The 22,651-nt window shown below is 32.1% G+C and overlaps 2 protein-coding genes across 4 annotated transcripts in view; one reads left to right on the top strand and one right to left on the bottom strand.

Annotated features, from left to right (window-relative positions):
* The window catches only part of LOC148284312 (atrial natriuretic peptide-converting enzyme), a 90,250-nt gene extending 88,806 nt beyond the window's left edge, over positions 1-1,444 (top strand). For both annotated transcript variants that reach the window (XM_088242328.1, XM_088242334.1), the window contains one exon: positions 973-1,444. In XM_088242328.1, the coding sequence (XP_088098454.1) occupies positions 973-1,155 (183 nt within the window). In that variant the 3' untranslated portion in view covers positions 1,156-1,444. The remainder of the gene's footprint in view (positions 1-972) is intronic.
* A 9,270-nt stretch (positions 1,445-10,714) lies between these two features.
* The window catches only part of Epac (Exchange protein directly activated by cAMP), a 489,842-nt gene continuing 477,905 nt past the window's right edge, over positions 10,715-22,651 (bottom strand). For both annotated transcript variants that reach the window (XM_088242316.1, XM_088242317.1), the window contains exons 11-19: positions 20,688-20,867; positions 18,353-18,532; positions 17,025-17,163; positions 14,428-14,647; positions 13,784-14,034; positions 13,324-13,628; positions 13,069-13,239; positions 11,070-11,248; positions 10,715-10,985 (exon numbers count right to left, since the gene is read on the bottom strand). In XM_088242316.1, coding sequence (XP_088098442.1) covers positions 10,861-10,985; positions 11,070-11,248; positions 13,069-13,239; positions 13,324-13,628; positions 13,784-14,034; positions 14,428-14,647; positions 17,025-17,163; positions 18,353-18,532; positions 20,688-20,867 — 1,750 coding nt within the window. In that variant the 3' untranslated portion in view covers positions 10,715-10,860. The remainder of the gene's footprint in view (positions 10,986-11,069; positions 11,249-13,068; positions 13,240-13,323; positions 13,629-13,783; positions 14,035-14,427; positions 14,648-17,024; positions 17,164-18,352; positions 18,533-20,687; positions 20,868-22,651) is intronic.

The raw sequence follows: 22,651 nt of genomic DNA, 5'->3' as shown, positions 1-22,651 counted from the left end.
AAGGAGTCTTTTGTCAGTTCAGGAGAGGAGGTTTTTTTTTAATTTAAAGTATACCCTTTTCTGTTTTTTTTTGTGATTAAATATAAAAATATATATTACATTAATTCAAAATCTATTTTATTAAATATGTACATGAAGTCAGTAAATAAGTCAAATAAGGTTTTCATTATTTTTTTTGTTCTACTTTAAAGTTTGTTAATGAGTCCGTTCTTGTCGTGTACCCTTTATTTTTTAAGATGGTATTTTGCAAACTCACATTTTCAAAAAATATGTTAATTAAATAACTACTTATTTGGTTGCTCTAAAAACCTCAACTGACTTTCAATATAATATACGAATAATAATATCCAGATCATTCTGTGTGAGATAAGGTGAGTGTTTTAAACTTTATGGCTGCTCTCTGAGATAAGTCCGCTTCCGTGTAATAGTAGGCACGTTTGCCTACCATTCTGAGGTCCTAGGTTGGATTCCTGACAGGATGTTGTGAAATACATATCTGTGGCTTGGTTCTCAAAGAGCTAATGTCAATTTTTATTTTTTCAAGCCAGCATTGTGGAGAAGGTTGATGTCAATTAAAAAAAAATGCATTAAACTATTTTATATGCACTTATATAAGTGATTATCTTATTTATTAATATTTGTTATCAAAAACATCAAACAGTTCTTTATAATAACACAAAATGGCTGAAAAATTACTGTACCATAATATTGAAATTTACGACATTGAGCCTTTTATATCCAAGCCACAGATATATTGGTTTTAAAAGTAGTTCTAAGCTGCATTTTTTCTCTGGAGTGGCGCTGACTATGCTGAAAAATAAAGTACTTCTCATCCACTTCGAAATAGGTCAGGGACGGAGCTTATCAATCAACCCTCGTATTAATTCAGTGGATATGATTTGCTGCATATTTAATAACCTGCAGTTTACTGATTTTTAATAAGAAAATACTTAACATAATGTTATTTTTCAGGAGGAAGAGTTTGCAGGTAGTCCGATAGCCTGTTTGGAGCCGTCCAAGGGAAGATGGTCCCTGATGGGAGTCAGTAACTGGAGAATAGCGTGCTCTAAAGATGGCATGGGGCGACCTCGAATGTATGATAAGATTACTTCAAATGTAGAGTGGATCGAAAACACTATTGGTGCCATTTTATAATATAATACCATTTACTTACAAAGCAAAATTTTATAACACTGACCAAAGAGTTTGGTGATCGACGAAAGAAGAAAAGTGATTATTTATTTACAGATATCGTACACATGTTGTATATTCATTTCAGTTATGTTTGACTGAATTTCTAAACTGTGCATAAAAGACAATTATTTAGTTTTAAAAATGAAAGTTAACCAAGTTATTCTTAAGACATTTATGTGAATGTGTAAAGTTTTGTATTATACGAGTGTGGAGTTTCCTACGAATAGTGATAAATTATTGTTAAATATTATTTTGTGACTTTTATTTTAATTAAGGTATATTTAAAATTAATATACGAAGATTGTAATTTAGTAAATACAAAAAAAGCTTTTTTCTTTTTACAAACTTGACCAACAAGATGAAGTCAAATACTTACTAGATTTAAAAAGTGCATACCAACGTGTTTGGATTTCCTGTACCTTTGAGATATATTTTTATAACTTTATTATTCTTAAGTGGATTAATGGATTTAATTTTCATGTTGTGAAGAAGTTTAGTGTCTTTGACGTGCTCGCGGTTATGTTGACTATAGCCGTCAGTCCAAAAGACATTGGTGGTGAAAAGACGGCTATAACCTATGTGAAACTGAAGTAATTATATGGACGTGCGCTATGTAAAGTGCTCTATCTGCAAATCCATTGCAGGAGAGAGCTTAACAGAATTTCTCTCAGAAGAATCATATATTTTTTATCAATTAACCCTTTGTATCTGAATTGTATGCGTCTTTAAATTGTGTGCCTTTTATATAATATTAGATAATCTTATCTAATAATCTCAGATAGTCAACAATACCTGTAGGGCACGTCAATATGGTACGAAGAGCATTGTATCCCTGTAGAAAACGGTCAGGTTGGTCTAATAAGATTAATTAACTAAGTTCACTGCAAACCATCAACTACAGTTCAATTTAAGTTTTTGAATAGTCCTAGCTCCTGTGGAAGATAATTAATTAAATAAAACAATTTACAGGGACACGCCAGTGGTGCATGGTGTGTAAAAAATCATCACTCTAGTGCCATAATCCAGGGAGAAAATGCGGGAATACATTTGTATGAAGAAAAGTCACACCGCGTATCCTCTTAATTTGTGAAGTAAAGGTGGTTTCATTTCATTCTTACGAATTTTTGTGCTAGTATGGCCACTACAAAACTCCGTGTAATATGTAAGTGAATCTTTCATTTTAATACACGCAACCTTCACAATAAAACTTCTGATTCATCATCATCATTCGCTTTCCGTACTTAATGGTGCATAGGGCACTGCATTGGTACACCAATCGCAGCGTATCTTGATAATTTTTGTAACATAGTGGAGATATTTGCCATTCATTTTCTAATAACTTACTCAAACCTAATGACTCATTATATCTTAAATTTAAAGATGGTGATTATGCTGGCCTCAGTCAATATCTTTCAGAAATTGATTGGAACAGTATTCTAAGCAATTCTCATATAAATGATGCAGTCATCTTATTTAATGATAAAGTCGCAATTGGGATGGAACAATTTATCCCAAAAGGAAATTTTATTCAACCTAAGTTTCCAAAATGGTTTAGCTCTGATTTAAAGACTCTGATTTTGAAAAAGAAAAGGATCCACAAACTTTATAAACAAACTGGGAATCTCAAATTTTATCAACAATTTTCTCAACTAAGAGAACTTGCGAAGTCTGAATCATCCAATTGTTATAGATCATACATCAATGAAACTGAAACAATGTTGTCCATAAATCCCAAAAAGTTTTGGAGTTTTGTTTCTAATAAGCGTTTCAATAACGATCTGCCAATAAGTATGTTTCTTAAAGATAAACACGCATCTAATGGTACCGACATAGCTAATCTTTTTGCAACGCATTTTTCTTCAGTATATGTTAATAATTCTTCCAATGTTAATTCCTTATTTAGCTATACTAATACTGTAGACCTGAATAATTGTGAAGTGTCAGCTGAGGATGTCAGAATCGCTCTAAGTAAACTTGGTAATGGTAAATGTATTGGTCCAGATGGTATTCCTGAAATACTACTATCAAATTGTAAATCTAGTCTTGCCAAGCCTCTGTCTTTACTGTTTAATATGTCTTTAACAACGAGTGTATTTCCTGATATTTGGAAAATTTCTATAATAAGACCGATATTCAAATCTGGTGATAAATCTAACGTAACTAACTATAGACCCATTTCAATGATATCTCCTGTACCTAAACTATTCGAATCAATTATTACAAAAAAAATAACACCTATATTTAAAAATGTGCTGATTGAGGAGCAGCATGGATTTAGGACAGCCAAATCAACGACGACCAATTTGCTTTCTTTTACTGATACTATTTTTACAGCGTTCGAGAATAATCTTCAAGCTGATGTACTGTATACAGACTTCTCCAAGGCCTTTGACAAAGTTGATCACAACATTTTATGTGCTAAACTTCGTGCTGTAGGCATTAGAGATCCCTTTTTATCGTTTTTAAAATCCTACCTCTCACATAGAAAACAAAGTGTAAAAATCAATAACTTCATATCAAATAGCTTCCTAGTAACTTCTGGTGTACCACAGGGTGCCCACTTGGCCCCTCTTCTATTTAATCTGTTTGTTAATGATGCTGCTAATGTTTTTTCTTTTACAAAATTCTGGCTTTTTGCTGACGATAACAAGATACTTAAGCTAATTAAAAATATTGATGACTGTGTCAGACTCCAAGAAGACATAAATGCATTTCATACTTGGTGCAAAACTAATAACATGGAACTTAACATCGATAAATGCAAAATTATTTCATACCATAAATGTAAACATCCTTTTATTTTTGATTATAAACTTAATGGCCAAGTTCTTTCGATTGTCACCTCTATAAGAGATCTTGGAGTGATCCTAGATAATAAACTAACTTTTCTGGAACACTTTGATAATATAGTAAACAGATCCTTAAAAATTTTAGGCTTTATTAATAGAACTACGTCTGATTTCCAAAGTATGCTTACACTTAAAACACTTTATTGCTCTTTAGTTCGCCCTATTCTTGAATATGCATCTGTAATCTGGTCCCCTCATTATGCTGTTCATATCAAGCGCCTTGAATCAGTTCAACATCGTTTTATAAGAAAAATTGCATGGAAGATGGGATTGGAAAGAGGAGACTATTCATATTCTGATATGGAGAGGTTTTTAAGCATATCAAGTCTTGAAAAACGCAGATGCATTGCAGATATAATCTGCATGTATAAAATTATGAACTGTCTCATTGATGCCCCTGAAATTTTGCAAAAGATTCTTTTTAACGTTCCCACCCGTAGACTAAGAAATAATGAAATGCTTTTCCTCGGTCACTACAGGACCAATTATGGTGCACAGTCGCCTTTGCCCAGAATGATCAGGCGGGTGAACGATCATCAAGATCTTGATTATTATGGTGTAAGGATGTCTTTCTTTACAAATCAGCTAAAGAATCTGTATAGTTAGCCTATGCTTTTTACTTAATCTAAAAAATCTATCATCTGTCTTTGCTGCTTATTTCTGTTCCTTATATTTTTTTATTCCTTTGTAAAAATTTCTTTTAATTGTAATGTTTATAATGGACTTTGTCCGTAAATAAATAAATAAATAAATAAATAAATAAATAAATAAATAAACATGAAGGTATGATGATCAGTCTTACGCTCCAGGTACCAGTCCAGGGACTATTAAATATTCTACTGTGAAAACACCCTTTCAAATAAATATTTATTCATATCAACCATGTCGGTATTCAAACCTGAGACCTCTTGAATGGTAGGCAAACGCGCTGCCCATTACACACTAGGCCGACTTCTGATTCTGACCAAACTTCTGATTAGTCCAATAATAATAAAATGATCTTAACACGAAAACAGTTCACTACACTAGCAAGCGTTGCCTACATACTAATGATCTTTAAGGCTGATCTTAAGTCACAGGAAACGAGAAATGTTTCCCTAAAATCTTCAAAAGGGAAGAAATGTTACAAAATGGTTGATTAAAATAAATGAATTTTTAGTCTTTTAACATCCTTTATTACACATCAAATATTTTATATACATAAGTAATATTATATCAATTCTCACTGATTTAGTTACATACTTATAAGTGCGCATAGCTAACATGCAGGAAGGAGATATTATGTTGATTGTCTAACAAATCCCAAAAAGAAATTTACATATCATGTCAAAATGATTAATAAATACAAGAATTTTATAAAAATATTAATAATTACAAAGACTTTCAGTATTGAGAGGATACACTACCGAGTAGACGAATATAAAATACAATTTTAAAGATAATATCAATACTATTTTTCACAAGTCAAAATCAAAATTATAAATTATTGTAATTAAGATCTAATGAACCAACATTTTTAGAAATTCTGGTGAAGGGTTTGATCAAAACTAGTACTCAAAACTCCTGATTGCCAAATATCCGGATCGTTACCAGAAAATAAAACCTCAAAAAAGAGACCTCGCTGTTAGTAAATGAGTTTCTTCGTTACAGCAATTAACTTTGCTGGACATATTTAAGTAAGTTTTTAAAGTGATTCCAATTCGCTGTATTATTTCAAAAGCAAAAAAGTGATCTTAGAGTAAATTTTGCATCTTCCTTCTTCTGTTTCTACATTTCTTAATGGTTTATCCCATTATCCGGATTTCTGCATATCCGGATAACGTCTGGCATTCATTCATTTGGATAATTAGAGTTTGACTGTACTTGATTTATACAATGCAATTGTTTAAAAGCCGTATTTAAATAGATGAGGTCAAGAGTTCGAATCCTGGCTAATTTTTATAAAAGATTTCATTTTAATACACTAAACATTATCTCTGTATATGCATTACATTATGTTCTTACATTTGAACAATTTCACATTAATAAAAAGTTACATTTATTACACACACTGCTATATGGTTTATTTGAAGAAAAAGATGAAGAGGATACGCAGCGCAAGAACGGTTCAATGAATAGGTATTTAAATACAGTTTTTCAGTCACTCTCACGTAGATGCCTCCCCGAATAAATATCCCGATAATGCCTGACTATAATCAACAAAATCGAAGTCTCTTATTCCTGTTTTCCTTGTTGTCATGATTTGCTTTTTTTTAAAAATAGTTGATAGTGGAGGTCTGAAAACGGCAGATAAAAATAAGCCCTTTTAAAGGTTTTTGGATTGGATGGTCCTAGCTCCCTATAAAAGACAATTTATATTGAAAAAAAACAAACTATAGGGACACGCCAATGGTAGATATCTACAGTGCGTTAAAAAAACTCTCCCTCAATTGACCATAATCCTTGGAGAAAATACAGGAATACATTTGTATGAAGAAAAGTAAAATCCTCTCAAGTGTCGATAATTAAATTGAATAAAATTCATAATTTAATTGAATCAAAAATAGTAATAGGAGACATTTTTAATAATGAAACTATATTTTTTAAGACTAATGTATCATAATTTTTTCAAAGGGATTTTTATATAATTTTTGTGGTTAATAAATATTGAAAAAAAAATTAAACAGTATTCTAAATACACACCTCATGAAAGAATTTTACAATAAACATTCTTTGTCTTTTCAAATTCCGTGGAATATCACAGATTCTTAATCCTTTACGCAATATTATTTTTATTACTGTCTTATAACTTATCTGTAGAGTGATAAAAAATATCACCGTAGAATTCACATTAAACGGACTGGTATGTGGTCTGATTCTCTTTAGTTCTTGAGTTTCTGGTCTGTTATAAATTGAAAGCATTTGGGAGATTATTTTAAGTTACCAAAATTTTTTACATACCAAGTATATCCAGAAAGTAGGTTTCATTTGTATTTCTTGCCATCGCAGCGCTGCTGTACTTACTCTGACCTATTGAGAAGGAGTCGACTTCATTATGAGTTGGCTAAATATTGTGTACGCTTCGTGGTGCTTGTTTAAAATGCCAAAAAAAATTAAAACCCCACTGCTTGTGTGAGATAAGGTCTGTAATCTGTTTCCTTTGCAAAAAACATTAAACCAGCCCATATTCATCTACAGATCTGTGAGGTGTGCTCAGCATGTTTTCACATGCAATAATAATTTAAGGGTAAGGGGATGGGTGAGGCAGTTCAATGGAGGTCGTGATAATGGAGTGGGCGTCCTCTTTTATAAAGAGGGCTACACCTATGACGAAGACGGAATACAAAAGCTGGTGCCACGCTATGACAAGTGCCTACAAAATGGTGGGAGTTATGTAGAAAAAATTTAAGATTTCTTCACAATATTTTTTTTTTCTGAATATGTACTTGATTTCTTTAACCTATCAAACGGAACATATTTTCTGGATATACTTTGTATGTGAATAATATGAGTGGAGGAAAACTTCACAGACCTGTGCAAAAATGGTATACAGGTGTGAGTGTGAAACAGGTACTTAATGGTGTTTTGGAATATTGCACTAAAAAAAATCATTTCTAAGGTTGAAAAGCTATTTAAATAACGTTCAGTTATGCATGTTAGTCATAAATATAGCCTTTCCACCATCGATATGCATTGGATTGAATTCAACATTTGAATAATTGTAAACTAATAATAATAATTAAAAGCTTTATATTTTACTTTTCTTTATGGTAGAATAGTGTTTCTCCCCGATGTTCTGCAGAAAAGTTTCTAAGACAGTAAACATATTATTCACAATAATTTAGAAATATTATAGGGGGCTACGTGGATTTCATAAAGGTATCACAGGATTTAATACATTTAAAATTACATGCAAAACAATACCAACAATCATAAATGCTACATTATTTATATAAACTAGGATAGATGTGTGTAATCTAATTTTATTTTATTTTTATTTCATATTTACAATCTGAATGTTTTTCCAGTACTTTATTTGCTATAATGCCATGGAACTCCTCTAATTATAATATCATTTTCAATAAAACACTTTTTTGACGAACGACATGAATAATTAAATGTTTTTGTGAATAAGAATTTACTTAATGTGATTAATTCATTGATTTTTTTGAAGTATGTAGTTTATATTGAAATTTTATTGCGTTTTATACACATTTATCTACAATTACATATGTGCATTTAATCATTTGTACATAGAATTAATTACATTAAAAAGAAATAAACTAAAACAAACTCAGCATTAAATTAACCTAGCAATATTTTTAAAACTCTATTAGGAGACAGAGAATAACTAAAATGTTTACATTAATATTATTAGGTATTGAATTTCTTGTGTGAAAAACGCATTTGTTCCCCATATACATAATTTATTTCTTTTAAATATATGAGATTATTATTTGTAATTTGTATTTCACAGAATCAAAATTTAAAACTTGTGCTACTTGAATTAAATATACAAGAGAGTTAGAAATTATTTTAATAATCTTTCTTTTGGCAGTAATCAACCACCACAAATAAAAACAACGCTGAACATTTGGGTTAATCATTGAAATCATTCATTTCTGTGCATCTATGAAATATGTTTCTTACAATCTATCGCTTGTATTTTTCTATAATTGTCAAATTTTCATAAGTTGTGCAGAATCATAAAATATCTTTGGATATCATAAATAATCTACCTTTTTAGGACCAAATAAAGAATGTTAGCAATTAGAGGCCACAGAAAATTTAAGTGACTTTGCTCAAGCCTGAGTAATATTGAAATAGAATATTCTGGCATTTTTCATGGATTGAAGATTGTACACCCAGTCAAAGGCTGAATCTGGCACCCGCTCCTCTTTCAAAACCTTGATATTATGTAAATTGACTGAATTTTTTTACTATGTGTAATAAATTTATATTGTTGTATAAAACTTAGCTTCCAGTAGTGATAATTTTGGCACCAGGGCCTAAATTCCCTGGTTGCACTTTAGATTAGATGAAAGGGAATTTCCAAACATTTATATAATGCATACAATTATGTATTGATTAAAAATACATATACGAGGACTCAACGAGGAGTGTTTATAAATAACTAATTTATTATTTTCTATTAACACATTCATAATCATAAGATTTTTTTGTAGATTAGAAAAACCTACATTCATACAGACAGCAATTTCACTAACAACTTTGGCAAGTATCACTTTTAGTTTTTAAAACATAACATAAACCATTGTTTTCTGAAGATTTTCACAATTATACACAATATACACTCATCTAGAACATTGCTTATTACCTTTATTACAAATTAAACATGAATTTATTCGATAGAATGTTGTAAATATAATAACTATGAAAAAATCAACTGCCCAGCATACAAAATTTACTTCTAATGGAATTTTCTCACTAATTTTTCTAATCTAATAAATAACACAATACATACGAGAAAAATGTATCTAAATTTTATGTTGTTTCATTATTTTTGTGTTGTGTTATTTAAATACAAAATCACGTAACACTTCCAGGCGGCGTGGTGCATTTGGTTAGACGGCCAACTGTGAAACTGGCGTCGTGGGTTCGATTACCGCCAGTTGCAACAAAAAATCCAAGAAAGATTTTTTTCTCAAATTGGTCTGGGTGTTGTAGTGTATTTTTCACAACTTCCTTCCATATCCTCTCTTTCCTATCTGCTGACAAGCCTCTAAAATAGAAGCTTAGCGGGTCATTCCTTTTTTTTATAAATTAAAAAGTGATTTTCACAGTTCTAGAACAATTATCATGAGATTTAAGAAAATTTATGTTAGCTACCTATTTATGTGTGTACATATAGTATGGAATTAGACATGTTTAAAGATATCATTAAAAAAAACAAATACACCCATTATTTAATAGTAGAATTGAAAATGTATATGCTATTTCTAGGAAAAATGTTTTTTTTTTTAATCAGTAAATAAGATAATGGTCCATTTGGAAAAAAAACAAATTATTAGTACGTAGGCAAAATTCATCATCAAAATTAAATGATGCCCATTAGAGGATAAAAGCGCTATTTGGTCAAATAAATAATTGGAAGTATTTTTGATTTATAACTTGATTTAGGTTCGTGGAATAAGATTTCTACTTGTTTTTCTTCACACTAAGTCATTTAAGTTTGTAAGTGAAAATTCTTGATGGAAGTTCATTGTAATTTATTATATAAATAAAACACGAGTGATACTTTAATCCACAAATTTGGAATATCCAGTGACCGTTTTCATCGCTTTCATCGCCGCAAATAAAATACTTAAACTCATTAAAATAGCATTATATCAACTCATTAGTTAACCCGAAGAAAATTTTTTGATAATGATCCTCTTAAGGATCATTATCAAAAATCTTTAAAAAAATAACTTTATTTAATTTACTTACACATAACTTTGAATTATCTATCCTTGCTTCTGTTTTGTATAAATACATTTAACTCTTTAATAAAGATACCAGTCTCGAAGATGTCGCGAAAGCGATGAAACCGGTCACTGGATATTCCAAATTTGTGGATTAAAGTATCACTCGTGTTTTATTTATATAATAAATTCACACTAAGTACCTACGTAATACATTACTAGTAATTAGGGATTATTATATTATAATACTTATTATATTTTATAGTGTTTTAGTTGAACAATACATAATCAAATATATTGGGACCAGCCCCATAACTAAATTTTACTTTTAAATTCATGTTTTTAACAGCACATGAATTTTCGACATTAAGAAATACTTTTTGGTCCTTTAATAAATGTATCAAATAGCATTATTAAGATCTACGTGGTTCTAGTTTCTGAGACATATTAGTTAAAACCCTTTGGTTATCAATTGCTCTCAGGCAACTGATATATGCACGGACTTCGTTATCATTCTTCTGAGATGGCACCTCTAGAACTGCAAGAAAAATATTGGTTATGTTTTGATGTTTACGTTTTTGGTCATCGGATGTAAATAATGGATTTGTGAAATTGTCCTCACCGAGATGTCGGCTTCGACAATATCTGATAGTCCTCATGGTTTGGGCGAGCATATGCATCTTTTCGAAGTTCACTAGTCCATTGAGTGAGTTCTTATTTCCTTCGTGAGTAAATGTCATGTCCTTGAGAAGGAGTGGCATGAATGGGACTACCGGTGGCTGTAGTTTTCCAACATTCAATCTGTAATACGAACAATTAATTAGACTATCTTCATTGTGGTGTTGTGGTTGAAAATACCAAATTTTTGGTGACGGTTCCGGTTCTCCCGATCGGACTGGTTTCTCCTGGTTTAGTAAGAAGCTAATGAAGTAACATAACCTATCCCCATCAGAATTGGGAAAATTAGATGAGGGTGTCAGACAAATCTATATATACTGTGGTTGCTCTGACAGCGATAGGGGCAGTAAGAGGTAGATTGAAAGTAGTAAATGTAAATTCTTTTAAAAAATGTGAATCTTGTAAACAAAGAATATTTGGGAAAAAAAAATAATTAACCATTCATTAAAGCTAAAAAAAATATGTTTTTGCTATATGCGGATATGAAAAGAGGCCACAAGACATTTAAAACGGATCTGGGTAAACGGGTGGGGCTTTCAATGTTAAGCGGAGTTCTTTTTTGTAGCTAAATTATTACAAACTTGACGATATTCTCAATGACAGTTTTAAAAAAGTATATACACAATAAAACGGTTATAATATAAGAGATACTTAATACTAGACTAAAAATGAGGATTTATGGATGTTAGGAGTGTGGGCATACATATTAGTACATAGACCCCGCCCTATAGAGTAAAATATTTTTAAAAGTCATCATCATAATCATAATTCCCTTTCTGCACCTAATGGTGCATAGGGCAGTGGATTGGTACACCAATCACAGCGTAAAGTGATCAGTCTTACGCTGCAGGTACCAGTCCAGGGACTATGAAATATTCTGGTGAGAGAACACCCTTTTTAATAAATGTTTCATATCAACCATGTCGGGAATCGAACCCGAGACCTCTCGCATGGTAGACAAACACGCTGACCATTACACCACGAGGCCTACGATTTTTAAAAGTAGTTACACGAAAATTATCACATTTATTATATTTTAAAAACTTATCCCTATCAGTACAGCCCTGTAAGTAAAAGAGCTTTGCAATTGCGCCGCTAAGCATAGTTTGACATTTACAAAAAATAATATTTATATATAAATATTAATTGTTTTAAGCTTTGTTAATCATTCCGAACAAATATTTACAAATGAAAAGTTACACAATCCTTTTTACAATGTTTATACTGAAGATGAAAAACGACTAAATACGTGTTGGGCATGAGGCATAAGTAAAATGACATCATTTTTGAGGGCTCAGGGTATATCTTAGTGTCTGAATAGTTCATACACAGAGATATATGCTGGTTAATCCTGGTTAAATCATTGACCCATTACAACACACATAACTAATAATGGACAAAACTTTTTTTTTTAATTATCTGAGATATTAAACATTTGATTATGTACCTAGAAGATTAGTTAGATGCTTATTTATTTATTTATCTATGACTAATGATGATTAAACATTTTTAGGCTTTTTTAATTTTTTTTTTTTCAATCTTCAAGAACAAATTATTAATAAGCTCTATGGTAGCCTTATTGCTAAAAGCAATATCTTTCTAGTAATAAACATCTATTTATGTTAAGCATAGGGCACTGCATTGGTACGCCAATTGCAGCGTATCTTGATTTTTTTTTGTTATACGAAGGTAAGATGAACAGTCTTATGCTTCAGATGCCAGGGACTATGAAATAATCTAGTGTAAAAACACCCTTTTAAACATTTCATGTCAACCACGTGGCGAATTGAACCCGAGATCTCTTGCATGCAAGGCCATACCATGGTAGGCAACTGTGCTAAACAATTGGAACATGAGGTGGACAAATAAAAAATATATGAACATTATTTTACATACAGCATATACTACCTAACTCATATTATATAACATATCTTTAACATTACCTATAAGCTCTGTGATTTCTGCTGGGATCAATCAGAGCTTCAAACTCTGTATACAATTTACAGAACTTTGAAGGTAGTTTTTCCCATGTTTGTGTAAGACGACTTATGGCCATATTACTGAGACCCATCACAATAGCAAAAAAGGCATTCAAATTTTGGTACTCCTTGCAACTATAAGAATTACATACATTGTTATTTAATGGATGACTTGTTTTCATTAATATTTCATTTGTAAAATAAAGAGAATGTACTTACTAAGCTGCCAGTTTTATCATTCTCCTTAATAAAGACACTCTCTTATTCAAGGAACTTGCCATAAGGATTTCTGTTACAACCCAATATTGTATTTCATTGAATCTCCGTAAGAAGACATCTAAATTAGCAGTTATTGCATTGAAGTGATGCCTTCCAAATGTGTGGTATATAAGCTCGTGTTCATGAACACACCAAAACAAATCCCAATCAAATAGCGTCATGTAATAAGCCAAATCCTTGGTACTGAATGTTTCAATATCCATGTCCAATCCCTGAGTCGCAACTTCTTGTTCAGCCAAACATGTCTGGGAATAAAATATTAAAATTAAACCCACGCTTATCAATCTCTAATGCAAAGGTGGTGATAAATAATTCAATATGTAATTGTATTAAGGTCCAGAATATAAAAGTCTTTACTCAAAATTTGATTTTTAATGGATGTATCAAAATATTTTTTTACCAAAGCATCCAGGTGATCTTTAGGTGCCACGAATATTCTCCCATTCAAGCTCAAACCAGTCGGTATACTGATATCTTTGTCATTTATTGGTAATCTTTCTCCAGTAGACTTAACTTCTACTAGAACTAGTTCTTCGTTTGGTCTCATCTTTAGTTTGTCTGCAGCGGACACTTTGATAATTTCCGCAGTTGTATTCACAGGAAACTTCAGTGTGCAGTAAGTGTGATCAGCGCAGTAAACTCGGAAAATAACTAAAAGCGGAGAAATGTTATTTGTAAAGCATTGTAAAGTCCCTAAGTAGAATTCATTCTTTTATTTGGAGGCTATTCATAAAATTTTCAAATTGTCAAGTAAAGTCTGAAAAAAATAGTAAAATGCAATAAAAATTATAACTGTGTACAAGTCACTAAAATAAAGCTGGAAGAAGTTGCAATGTTCTATTTCAAGACTGTTGTTTTTAAGTGTTACCATAGGAGGATAACCATAAGAACATAAGTATTCTAAATTATTTATGAGTTTTCTTTTATAATTTAAGTACATAAATATAATGTCGAAGGTCTGCTTTTGAAGCAGTTCTTCATTTCCCAAATTTTGAGGATCAAAACATTTCAAATGGAATAAAAATAAATGATAAAACATCTTACTGTCATCATCGGGATGTATAATATTTCTTGTATCTGAAGGAGTTCCGCTGAATAGGCTGATTGGTTGTCCGCACGGGGGAAGTTTCCATTTTTGTCCCTCATGAAGTTTCCTTTCCTCTTGTCTCCGACGTAACTGGGACATGACATGATGCATTATACCGGCTTCTTCTTCCAAACAGCTCCATTGAATACAATCCGCTTCTACTTCTCCGGCTAATTCCTGGAGACATCAGAATACAAGAAAAGATATAAATTCACGTTAAATTATTATGTGCGTAAGAAAAAAAAAAAATTAATGAATGCATTGACGACAAATTATTATTAATTATAATAAATAAAACATGATGTGTTCTTCTTTTGTATCAAATCAAAATTGTCACAACTCTTTCTGTCCATAATGCTCTATTTTTTTTTTTCACACCACAAAAGGCCAGGAAGCCCAATTACAGTGGTAAATTACACCACAGAACACCAAGGGTTGAGAAAACAATCACATTTTTAAAAAAATAGAGAAAAAAATGACGATGGTGACTGTTGAGTTTTTTTTTTATGTCTACGCGTTAATTTTTCAGAGCGGTTTAAAAACGTATACTTTGACACTAACTTATTTGCGCCAAAACGAACATTCGGATGCCGAATGGGCTTGTGACGTCACGCGTTACGAATCCGACTGACCGACCGTTCAAACAAATTCATACGAATTTGTATAGCCTACGTGTTGTTTTTGTTGTAATCGGTTTTTATACACCGTTTTAACTAATTAACGCGCATAAAATGTCTTTAGTTATAAGAATCAAGTACTGTTTAGTTCCGATGTGCACAAACACTACGGTGAAGACGCCAAATAAAGCTTTTTTGGCCATTCCTAGTACCTAAAGCTAGGGTTTCCTAGGACAGCGGTGCTCGTATTTTAACGGCCGTAGTGAACGGTGATGCGGTGGATAACCGTCGTAACGGTAACTAGAGTGTGGTTTTCTAGGAAAACGGTGTTATCAACACCATTTAACACCGTTTCCCTGGGAAACCACTCTCTAGTCGACGTTACGACGGCTGTCTACCGTATCACCGTTTACTACGGCCGTTAAAATACGGGCACCGCTGTCCTAGGAAACCCTAGCTTAATGAAAAAATGCGGAAAAAATGGTTGGTCGCATTTGAACGTTATGAAACGAGATGTTAAAAAAAACAAACCACTATACTATTTGCCGTAGGTCTTGTTCGGTACAAAATACTAAATTTAATGATGTAGACTGTAGACTATAAAAAATTACCATCAGTAGGTACTGAAATTATCACTTATAAAGCTTGACAGGTACTACAATACCTACTAAAATAGTTTTTTCTTTGAACGCTATTGTTTATGTTTGTATTATATTTCTGTACTTATGTTACTAAGTTTAATTTGTACTTGAATGTAACCTATGGTATTGTCTCCGTATTTTTTCTTAGCTATTAATAAGTAAATCACATTTAATAAAAAAAGGCATTAACACGCACTCGAGCAACACAAATGTTGTGTCAAAGTCACGTTCCTTCCCTTTTACATTAAATGTACGCGAAACAATATATTTATAGTACCCAAATACAAATAATACAACTATTTAAATGTATACATTCTGGAAGCAAACATTGTATATTTCCTTACCTTGCGGCCTTTACATTTCTAACTAGGAACTTGGACGGATGAGAAAAAAATACCCATCATGATTATATCTATTTTGGGCAAGTTATCGGATTTTCCTTGTAAAAAACCAATGTCAGTCATAATGCTATGGATGTTTATTAAATGAAAACAAAAAAAAAACAAAAGAAATGACGAAATTTAACTATAAAAAACAACTAAAAAGCCACAAGCTGCCCGCGTCGGACGATCTCAGTAACGGATTTGAGTAAACGTAGGATCCATAAGTCACGCGTGACGTCATCAACCTTTTGGCCAGTTACGGGCCGTTTTATTTCTATCAATCTTTAAATAGAAAATTATATATGAAAACATTCGTTTCAGACTTTTATAGTAAAATGCTCGCAATCGTAAAAATATTCTTTAAATACTGAATACATTTAAAATCATATCCCCAGTTAATGAAAATACCCTATTTGTTCTCACCGAGAATTGAACCTGAAACCTTCTGTGTGTGAGTCAAACGTTTAACCCCTACACCTCGGAGGCCACCAATATAATCATATGATATAAAATGTTGTTAAGCCTCCCACAAGTTCAATAATATTGAATAAAACTTAGACAGAAAAATCTCAAATTGTATAATAAACATGCAGTCGCCAGTTAAAAATAAATATAATTTTCTCAGCGCAGAACCTGTGGTTTTGTATGTTTCATTAATTATGTTTCAAGCTAAAACTTAATTTTTGAGTATGTTTTCAACATCCCAGTTATGCATAAATCAGGTAAGTAATCTACGGTATTAAAGTAAAACAATTTGAATAATTATTAATGATTCTTGTAATATACAATATAACAGGGGCAATAAATATTGTTTTGATTTCAAATCAGTAATACCAACATTTTTATTGTAAACACAATGCGGAAGTCGCAGCAGTTTCCGAAGGCTTTTATTACATATCATTATTGGACTCACCTCAATAAAACCAGCAGCTTCTTGATCGTCGAAAGCAGCTTGTCGATTGGTTTCTGTCCACTTGTGAACAAATTGAACAACTCGCCTCTTGCAAGCGATGACAAACTCTGAATCTTGGTTGGAAGATTCTAGTCGATAAGTAATTACTATGTTAAGGTTTATATATCAAGATTTGTCAAACAAATAATTTTATTATATAAATTTATATTCTGCACTTTCTGTTGTAAAACAAACATTTTTTATTTTTATTGGTTATTAGCGAACAGTCTTTGCTTTAGTTACTTTCTGACAAAGAAAGTAACCTCCTCTGGGAGGCGATCGCCCCCTGGGGGGCAATTACAATATAGTATAGTTATAGTTGAAGATAAATTCTCCCGAGCGATCACGAAAGTACACTACCGACTCTGTTTCATCGAGTTTTGAGGTAATACGTGGGTAATACATCAATATGTATCAGGGCTCATATATGTAGGCTGTAGGCGTATATACAAAGACCCCACGGTATCTACGCATGACAAGAAACAAAAAATATATTCCACTGAGCCCTTTTTGTTTTAATTGCCATTAACATAAATTTCAAATCGTGTTTAGGTGGCTACTTTTTATTTTAGAAGCCTATTCAAAATACGAAAGATAAATCATTAAATTTTAATTCAGAATTGAACGCGGAGTAAAGTTTCAGCGCCACCTATTCATGGAATTTGAAAACTCGAGGTAATTACGGCGTATGCGTGAGACCTTTGAGTTTTGGAAAAAATATTGCCTTTATGAAAAATAAATATAATTATTTATTTTTTTCCTATCTTCCTGAGAGCACTTATTGACATATCGATAGAGTCGGCTTTGAATACGTAGGTAGATAAAAATAAACGAAATGTTAAGCATTCCGTCTTGGCAAATGTCATATAAAAATAATGTTCAAGTGAACGCTTGTCACGTTAATTGAGATTTGTTGAAATCGTTTTGATGACACTACTTTTTATCACAGAAGCCTATTTAAAATTAACATTACGAGGAGTAAAGTTTCAGCGCCACCTATTCGTTGAATTTAATTTTATAATATGATGTCGGAGATGACGTAACGAAAACGGGTATTGACATGTCAATAGATCAAAATTCCACGGTAGACAGATATAGTAGAAAAGTTAAATATACCATCTCAATATGGACCGATGAAGAGAGCGTATGTAATCGTGGCCCTCATCTCCAAAACATCCTGAATCTTTATTGAACATAATAATATTATATAATAACATATTATGTTAGATAATATCTGACGTCAAAATAAGTGTTAAATATTTCAAACAGTAGTAAATTGAAAAGGATATTATTTCAGAAGTTCTGAAATGAGTCGTGTGGTTGGAATAAATATGATATGAGTGAGTAGAAAGTCATCAAGGAATGGATCTGACATTACAGCCCGGTCCTCTCTCCCTCCTCTTCCATCCAATCTGGTTTCCAGCAGATGTTCAAGCATTTTCTCCGGAGTACCAGCCATAACCGTGTATCTGTAATTAAGATAAATTTACCTAAGTACAAAAGTGAATATAAAAGTCTAGGTATTTAGGAGTTTACCATTTTTTCTAATTTTCCGATATATTATTTGACAATATTTCTGAGCTTTATTGTGAGCTGAACTGGTCAACGAATTGCTTGTATAGGTATATTTTATGATACCCAAAGACTGAACACGTTTTTTTCCACTGAACTGATCGACAAATTGCTAACAAAAAGAGTGCAGAACTTATATACAAAACAATAATTGCCCCTCATTGGAACTATTGCTCTACTATATTATATTTAGCTAACGAGGGAGACATAAACAAGTTTGAAATACTACAAAATAGAGCAATGAGAATTATACTGAAAAAAAGCAAATATAATAGTGTTGAAAAAATGAGAAAACAATTGAACTGGATAGGAATAAAGAAAAGACTATTGTATAATGTATTTGTATTTATATATAAAGTGTTTAATAATATCATGCCAAAGTATTTTATAAGTGAAATTATATTAAATAGAAATGTACATAAATATAGGACAAGAAATAGAAATAGGATAAGACTACCACTTAAGAAAAAAACAAAATCACAAAATAGCTTAATGTATAAAGGGTTAAAACTGTATGATGAGATGCCTGAAAGTATGAAGAATGAAAGAAAACTTACGGATTTAAAAAAAAAATGTTATGTTTATTGTAATAATGTAGTTATGTAAGAAATATTTAATAAGTATTTGTTATAATTGTAAATATATTAGTTAATATACAATGTAATATTAACTAACTTAAGTAAATAAATAATATAATAATAATATAATATACATTTCACTATTCTTAATGAGTGAAAAAGCTTTCTTGTATTTACATTAAACTGATCAATGAATTACTATTATATATTTTATGCTACTTGAACACTGGAAAGGTTTCGTATGCGCTGAATTGATCAACAAATTGCTAATACAAAATTTATGATATATATCTGAATACTGAAAAAGGTTTCTTCAATGATTAAAATTGACGTACGAATTGCCGATATGAATTTAATTGATGAAACTCGAAGACTGAACATTTGTGCCTAAAACTGATAAACAATACTAATAAAGGTACATTTTATTATACGAGGTCATCCACAAAATAAGGTTACAGAGGCTCCTAATGTCGCGGGAATTTTTTGTTCCAAAGTTAGCGCGCGACAAGCAGGAGGATCCTAACGGTCAGTTTATTTGGTCGCGCGTGTTTGTCGGCCATTTTGTTTAGTCGCAGGAAATTTTTCCGATGAAGAGCATGTCGCGCGCTCCCGCCACCGGAGCATCGTCAAAATTGCGTGACCACTGCGCGTGATTTTTTTTATCGTTTTGCACAGGAAAGGGAAGCTTTTCTAGACTATCGTGGGGAATGAAACGTGGGTGCGTCACTTCACCCCAGAATCTAAAAGGCAATTACTTCAGTGGCGTCATTCATCTTTCCCATCAACCAAGAAGTTCAAAACGACCCATTTAGCCGGAAAAGTTATGGCATCAGTTTTTTGGGACCGTAAGGGGGTCCTTTTGGTTGATTTTATGCTTAAAGGGACTACCATTAATGCGGAAGCTTACTGGCAATACCCTAAAAAAACTCGAAAGAACAGAACCGCAGAAGGGGAATTCTAATCCGGGGAGCAAGCCTCTCGCACGCCAACGCCAGGCCCCACATCGCGCGAGTTACACAGGAGTTGTTAACATCGTTTGGATGAGATATTGTCACCTGCCCTCCCTATTCACCCAACTTAGTACCTTCGGACCATCACCTTTTCACTGAACTGTAAGGGTTTTAGGGAGGAAACGTTTTTCCAAGGATCAGGACGTCGAAGAAGCAGCAAAGAAGGGCCTGAAACAGCTGGCGGCGGATTTCTGTGACGCTGGCATACAAAAACTGGTTCCCCGACTACAGAAATGTCTTGATCTCGACAACGATTACGTTGAAAGATAGTTCAATATATTTGTAAATTATCCTGTGAATTTCAATTGAATACCAGCATTTTGCGATCCTACATAAATGTTCTATTATTGTTAATAAATCTTATTTTGTCGATCACCCTCGTACTTTAAAACTGAAAACTGCTCTTCTGCGCTGAACTGATTTACGAACTGCTCATATACATATGATATTATTATAATACTTACTTGAAGTGTGAAAAAGTTTGCTTGTGCGCGGAACTGATTTTCTCGAGAACCAGTACATCCTGGCCATGCTCCTTGAGGCGGACAGTGTTGGCTTCGACACCTCTAAGGACGCGGTTGAAGTCTTCCTTGTCCACGCGCAGAAAGTGACAGTTGCTCTCCCTAAGGACTATTGTGGCGGCTCTAAAACGAAAACATGCGATTTATAGTTAACAATGTTTTTAGTATCTCCAAACGTTTGCAGACAGGCTGATTTTCTCCCTACGGAGTTATTCAGATCTAAATTGGGCAAAATGGTGAATGTTACGCAGTCTGTAAAGTGGCCACTTAAACCAGTCAATGATAGATCATAATCCCTATTAATGCCTAGACTTCCGAATTCCCTTTTTAAAAATGTCTGTGTTCCCAGACATTTAGATTTATATTTATTTCAACGCAAATGGAGAACGTTTTTGGAAAGAGACAGTTACAACGAAATTTCCTCACGTAGGTAAAAAATGTGCTGTAGTAAATACGCATTTGGTGTATTAATTTACTTTAAAATCTTTAAAAAATTACCTACATAGGTAGACATAATTCCTCGTGGCCTCGTGGTATAATGGTCAGTGCGTTTGCCTACCATGCAAGAGGTCTCGGGTTCGATTCCCGACATGGTTGATATGAAATATTTATTTAAAAGGGTGTTATCACACTTGAATATTTCATTGTCCCTGGACTGGTACCTGAAGCGTAAGACTGATCATCTTACCTTCATGTAACAAAATTGATCGAGATAAGCTGCGATTGGTGTACCAATCCAGTGCGGAAAGGGAGTGATGATGATAATGATGATCCACAATTTAAGTATAATTTTATGTGTTCTAATAAAAAGAGTGGGATAGTCAACCAAAGAAGCTCTACTTTCTCATTTAATTCTGGCAATCTAAAAATGGCATAAAATAATCCTCCCTTAAAAAGCAAATAAAAATATTCCGCACTTTATAAATACAAAAAATAATATTTAATAATAAATTGTTTATAGTTTGCAGTTTTATTTGAATGTTCGGTGTTTTTTTTTTTTTTTTTAATATTTCTTAATAGACTATTAAACTAACCCAAAGAATTTATTTTCTTAAATTTTTATGTCTCGTATTATCAGCGCTATGGTTTTTTTAAAAAAATGTTGTATTTCTGAAATAACTCCGCATGTGACGTCAGAGGGTCTCTTCCGTTTATTATCCGTCAGTTCTGCCGCAATCGACCAATGTCCGTTTACGGTAATCAAACCGGATATCTTTCTCAGCTCTCTTATCGTTGGTTGATTCATATGAACCAGTGACGTCATTCAAAGTAGTTAGTTTTTATTATTATTTTTGTACATTTTTAAGAACTTTGCAGTACAATTTAATGTTTTAACTTTTTCCGCGCAAAAGAAAACACGTTTTGTATCCAATTTCCCGTAGTGCTGAAGTTCAATATTATAGGTAAAAACTAATCGAAATTAATAAAGTTTATTTTGATTTATTTGGAAAAATAACTACGCTTATAAGAATAATATAAACTTAATTTACAAAAACAAATCAATATGCGCTTTCTACAAGTGAATTGTGAGGGTTAGTTATTAATAATTATAATTACTAAACTAACAAACTATCAATAGTTTGAATTTATCCTAAAATATTTTTTCTTATTTTTTTTCGAACATTTTCAAGAAACTTTGCCGTAAAATTTAAAACTCCATTTTTTACCGTGCGTAAGAAAAAAAATATTGTATCCAATTTCCCGTAGGGCTGAAGTTCCTCGTTAACAGAGATATCTTCGACTGTCACGAAATGACACGACACGAAAATGTGTACATTTATATTTAAAAAATCAAGTATATTTATTGGTAACCTATAATTGAACATGTTTTAAAAAAAAGTAGGCGTATTCTATTTTCCATACAGAAAACATAATTTTATTTTATATCTTTATATATATATATAGTT

Source organism: Micrasema longulum, unplaced genomic scaffold (genome assembly GCF_059751315.1).
Source record: "Micrasema longulum isolate JH-2025_06_02 unplaced genomic scaffold, ASM5975131v1 h1tg000133l, whole genome shotgun sequence".
NCBI classification, from domain to species: domain Eukaryota; kingdom Metazoa; phylum Arthropoda; class Insecta; order Trichoptera; family Brachycentridae; genus Micrasema; species Micrasema longulum.
This window is presented reverse-complemented; position numbering and strand designations above follow the sequence as displayed.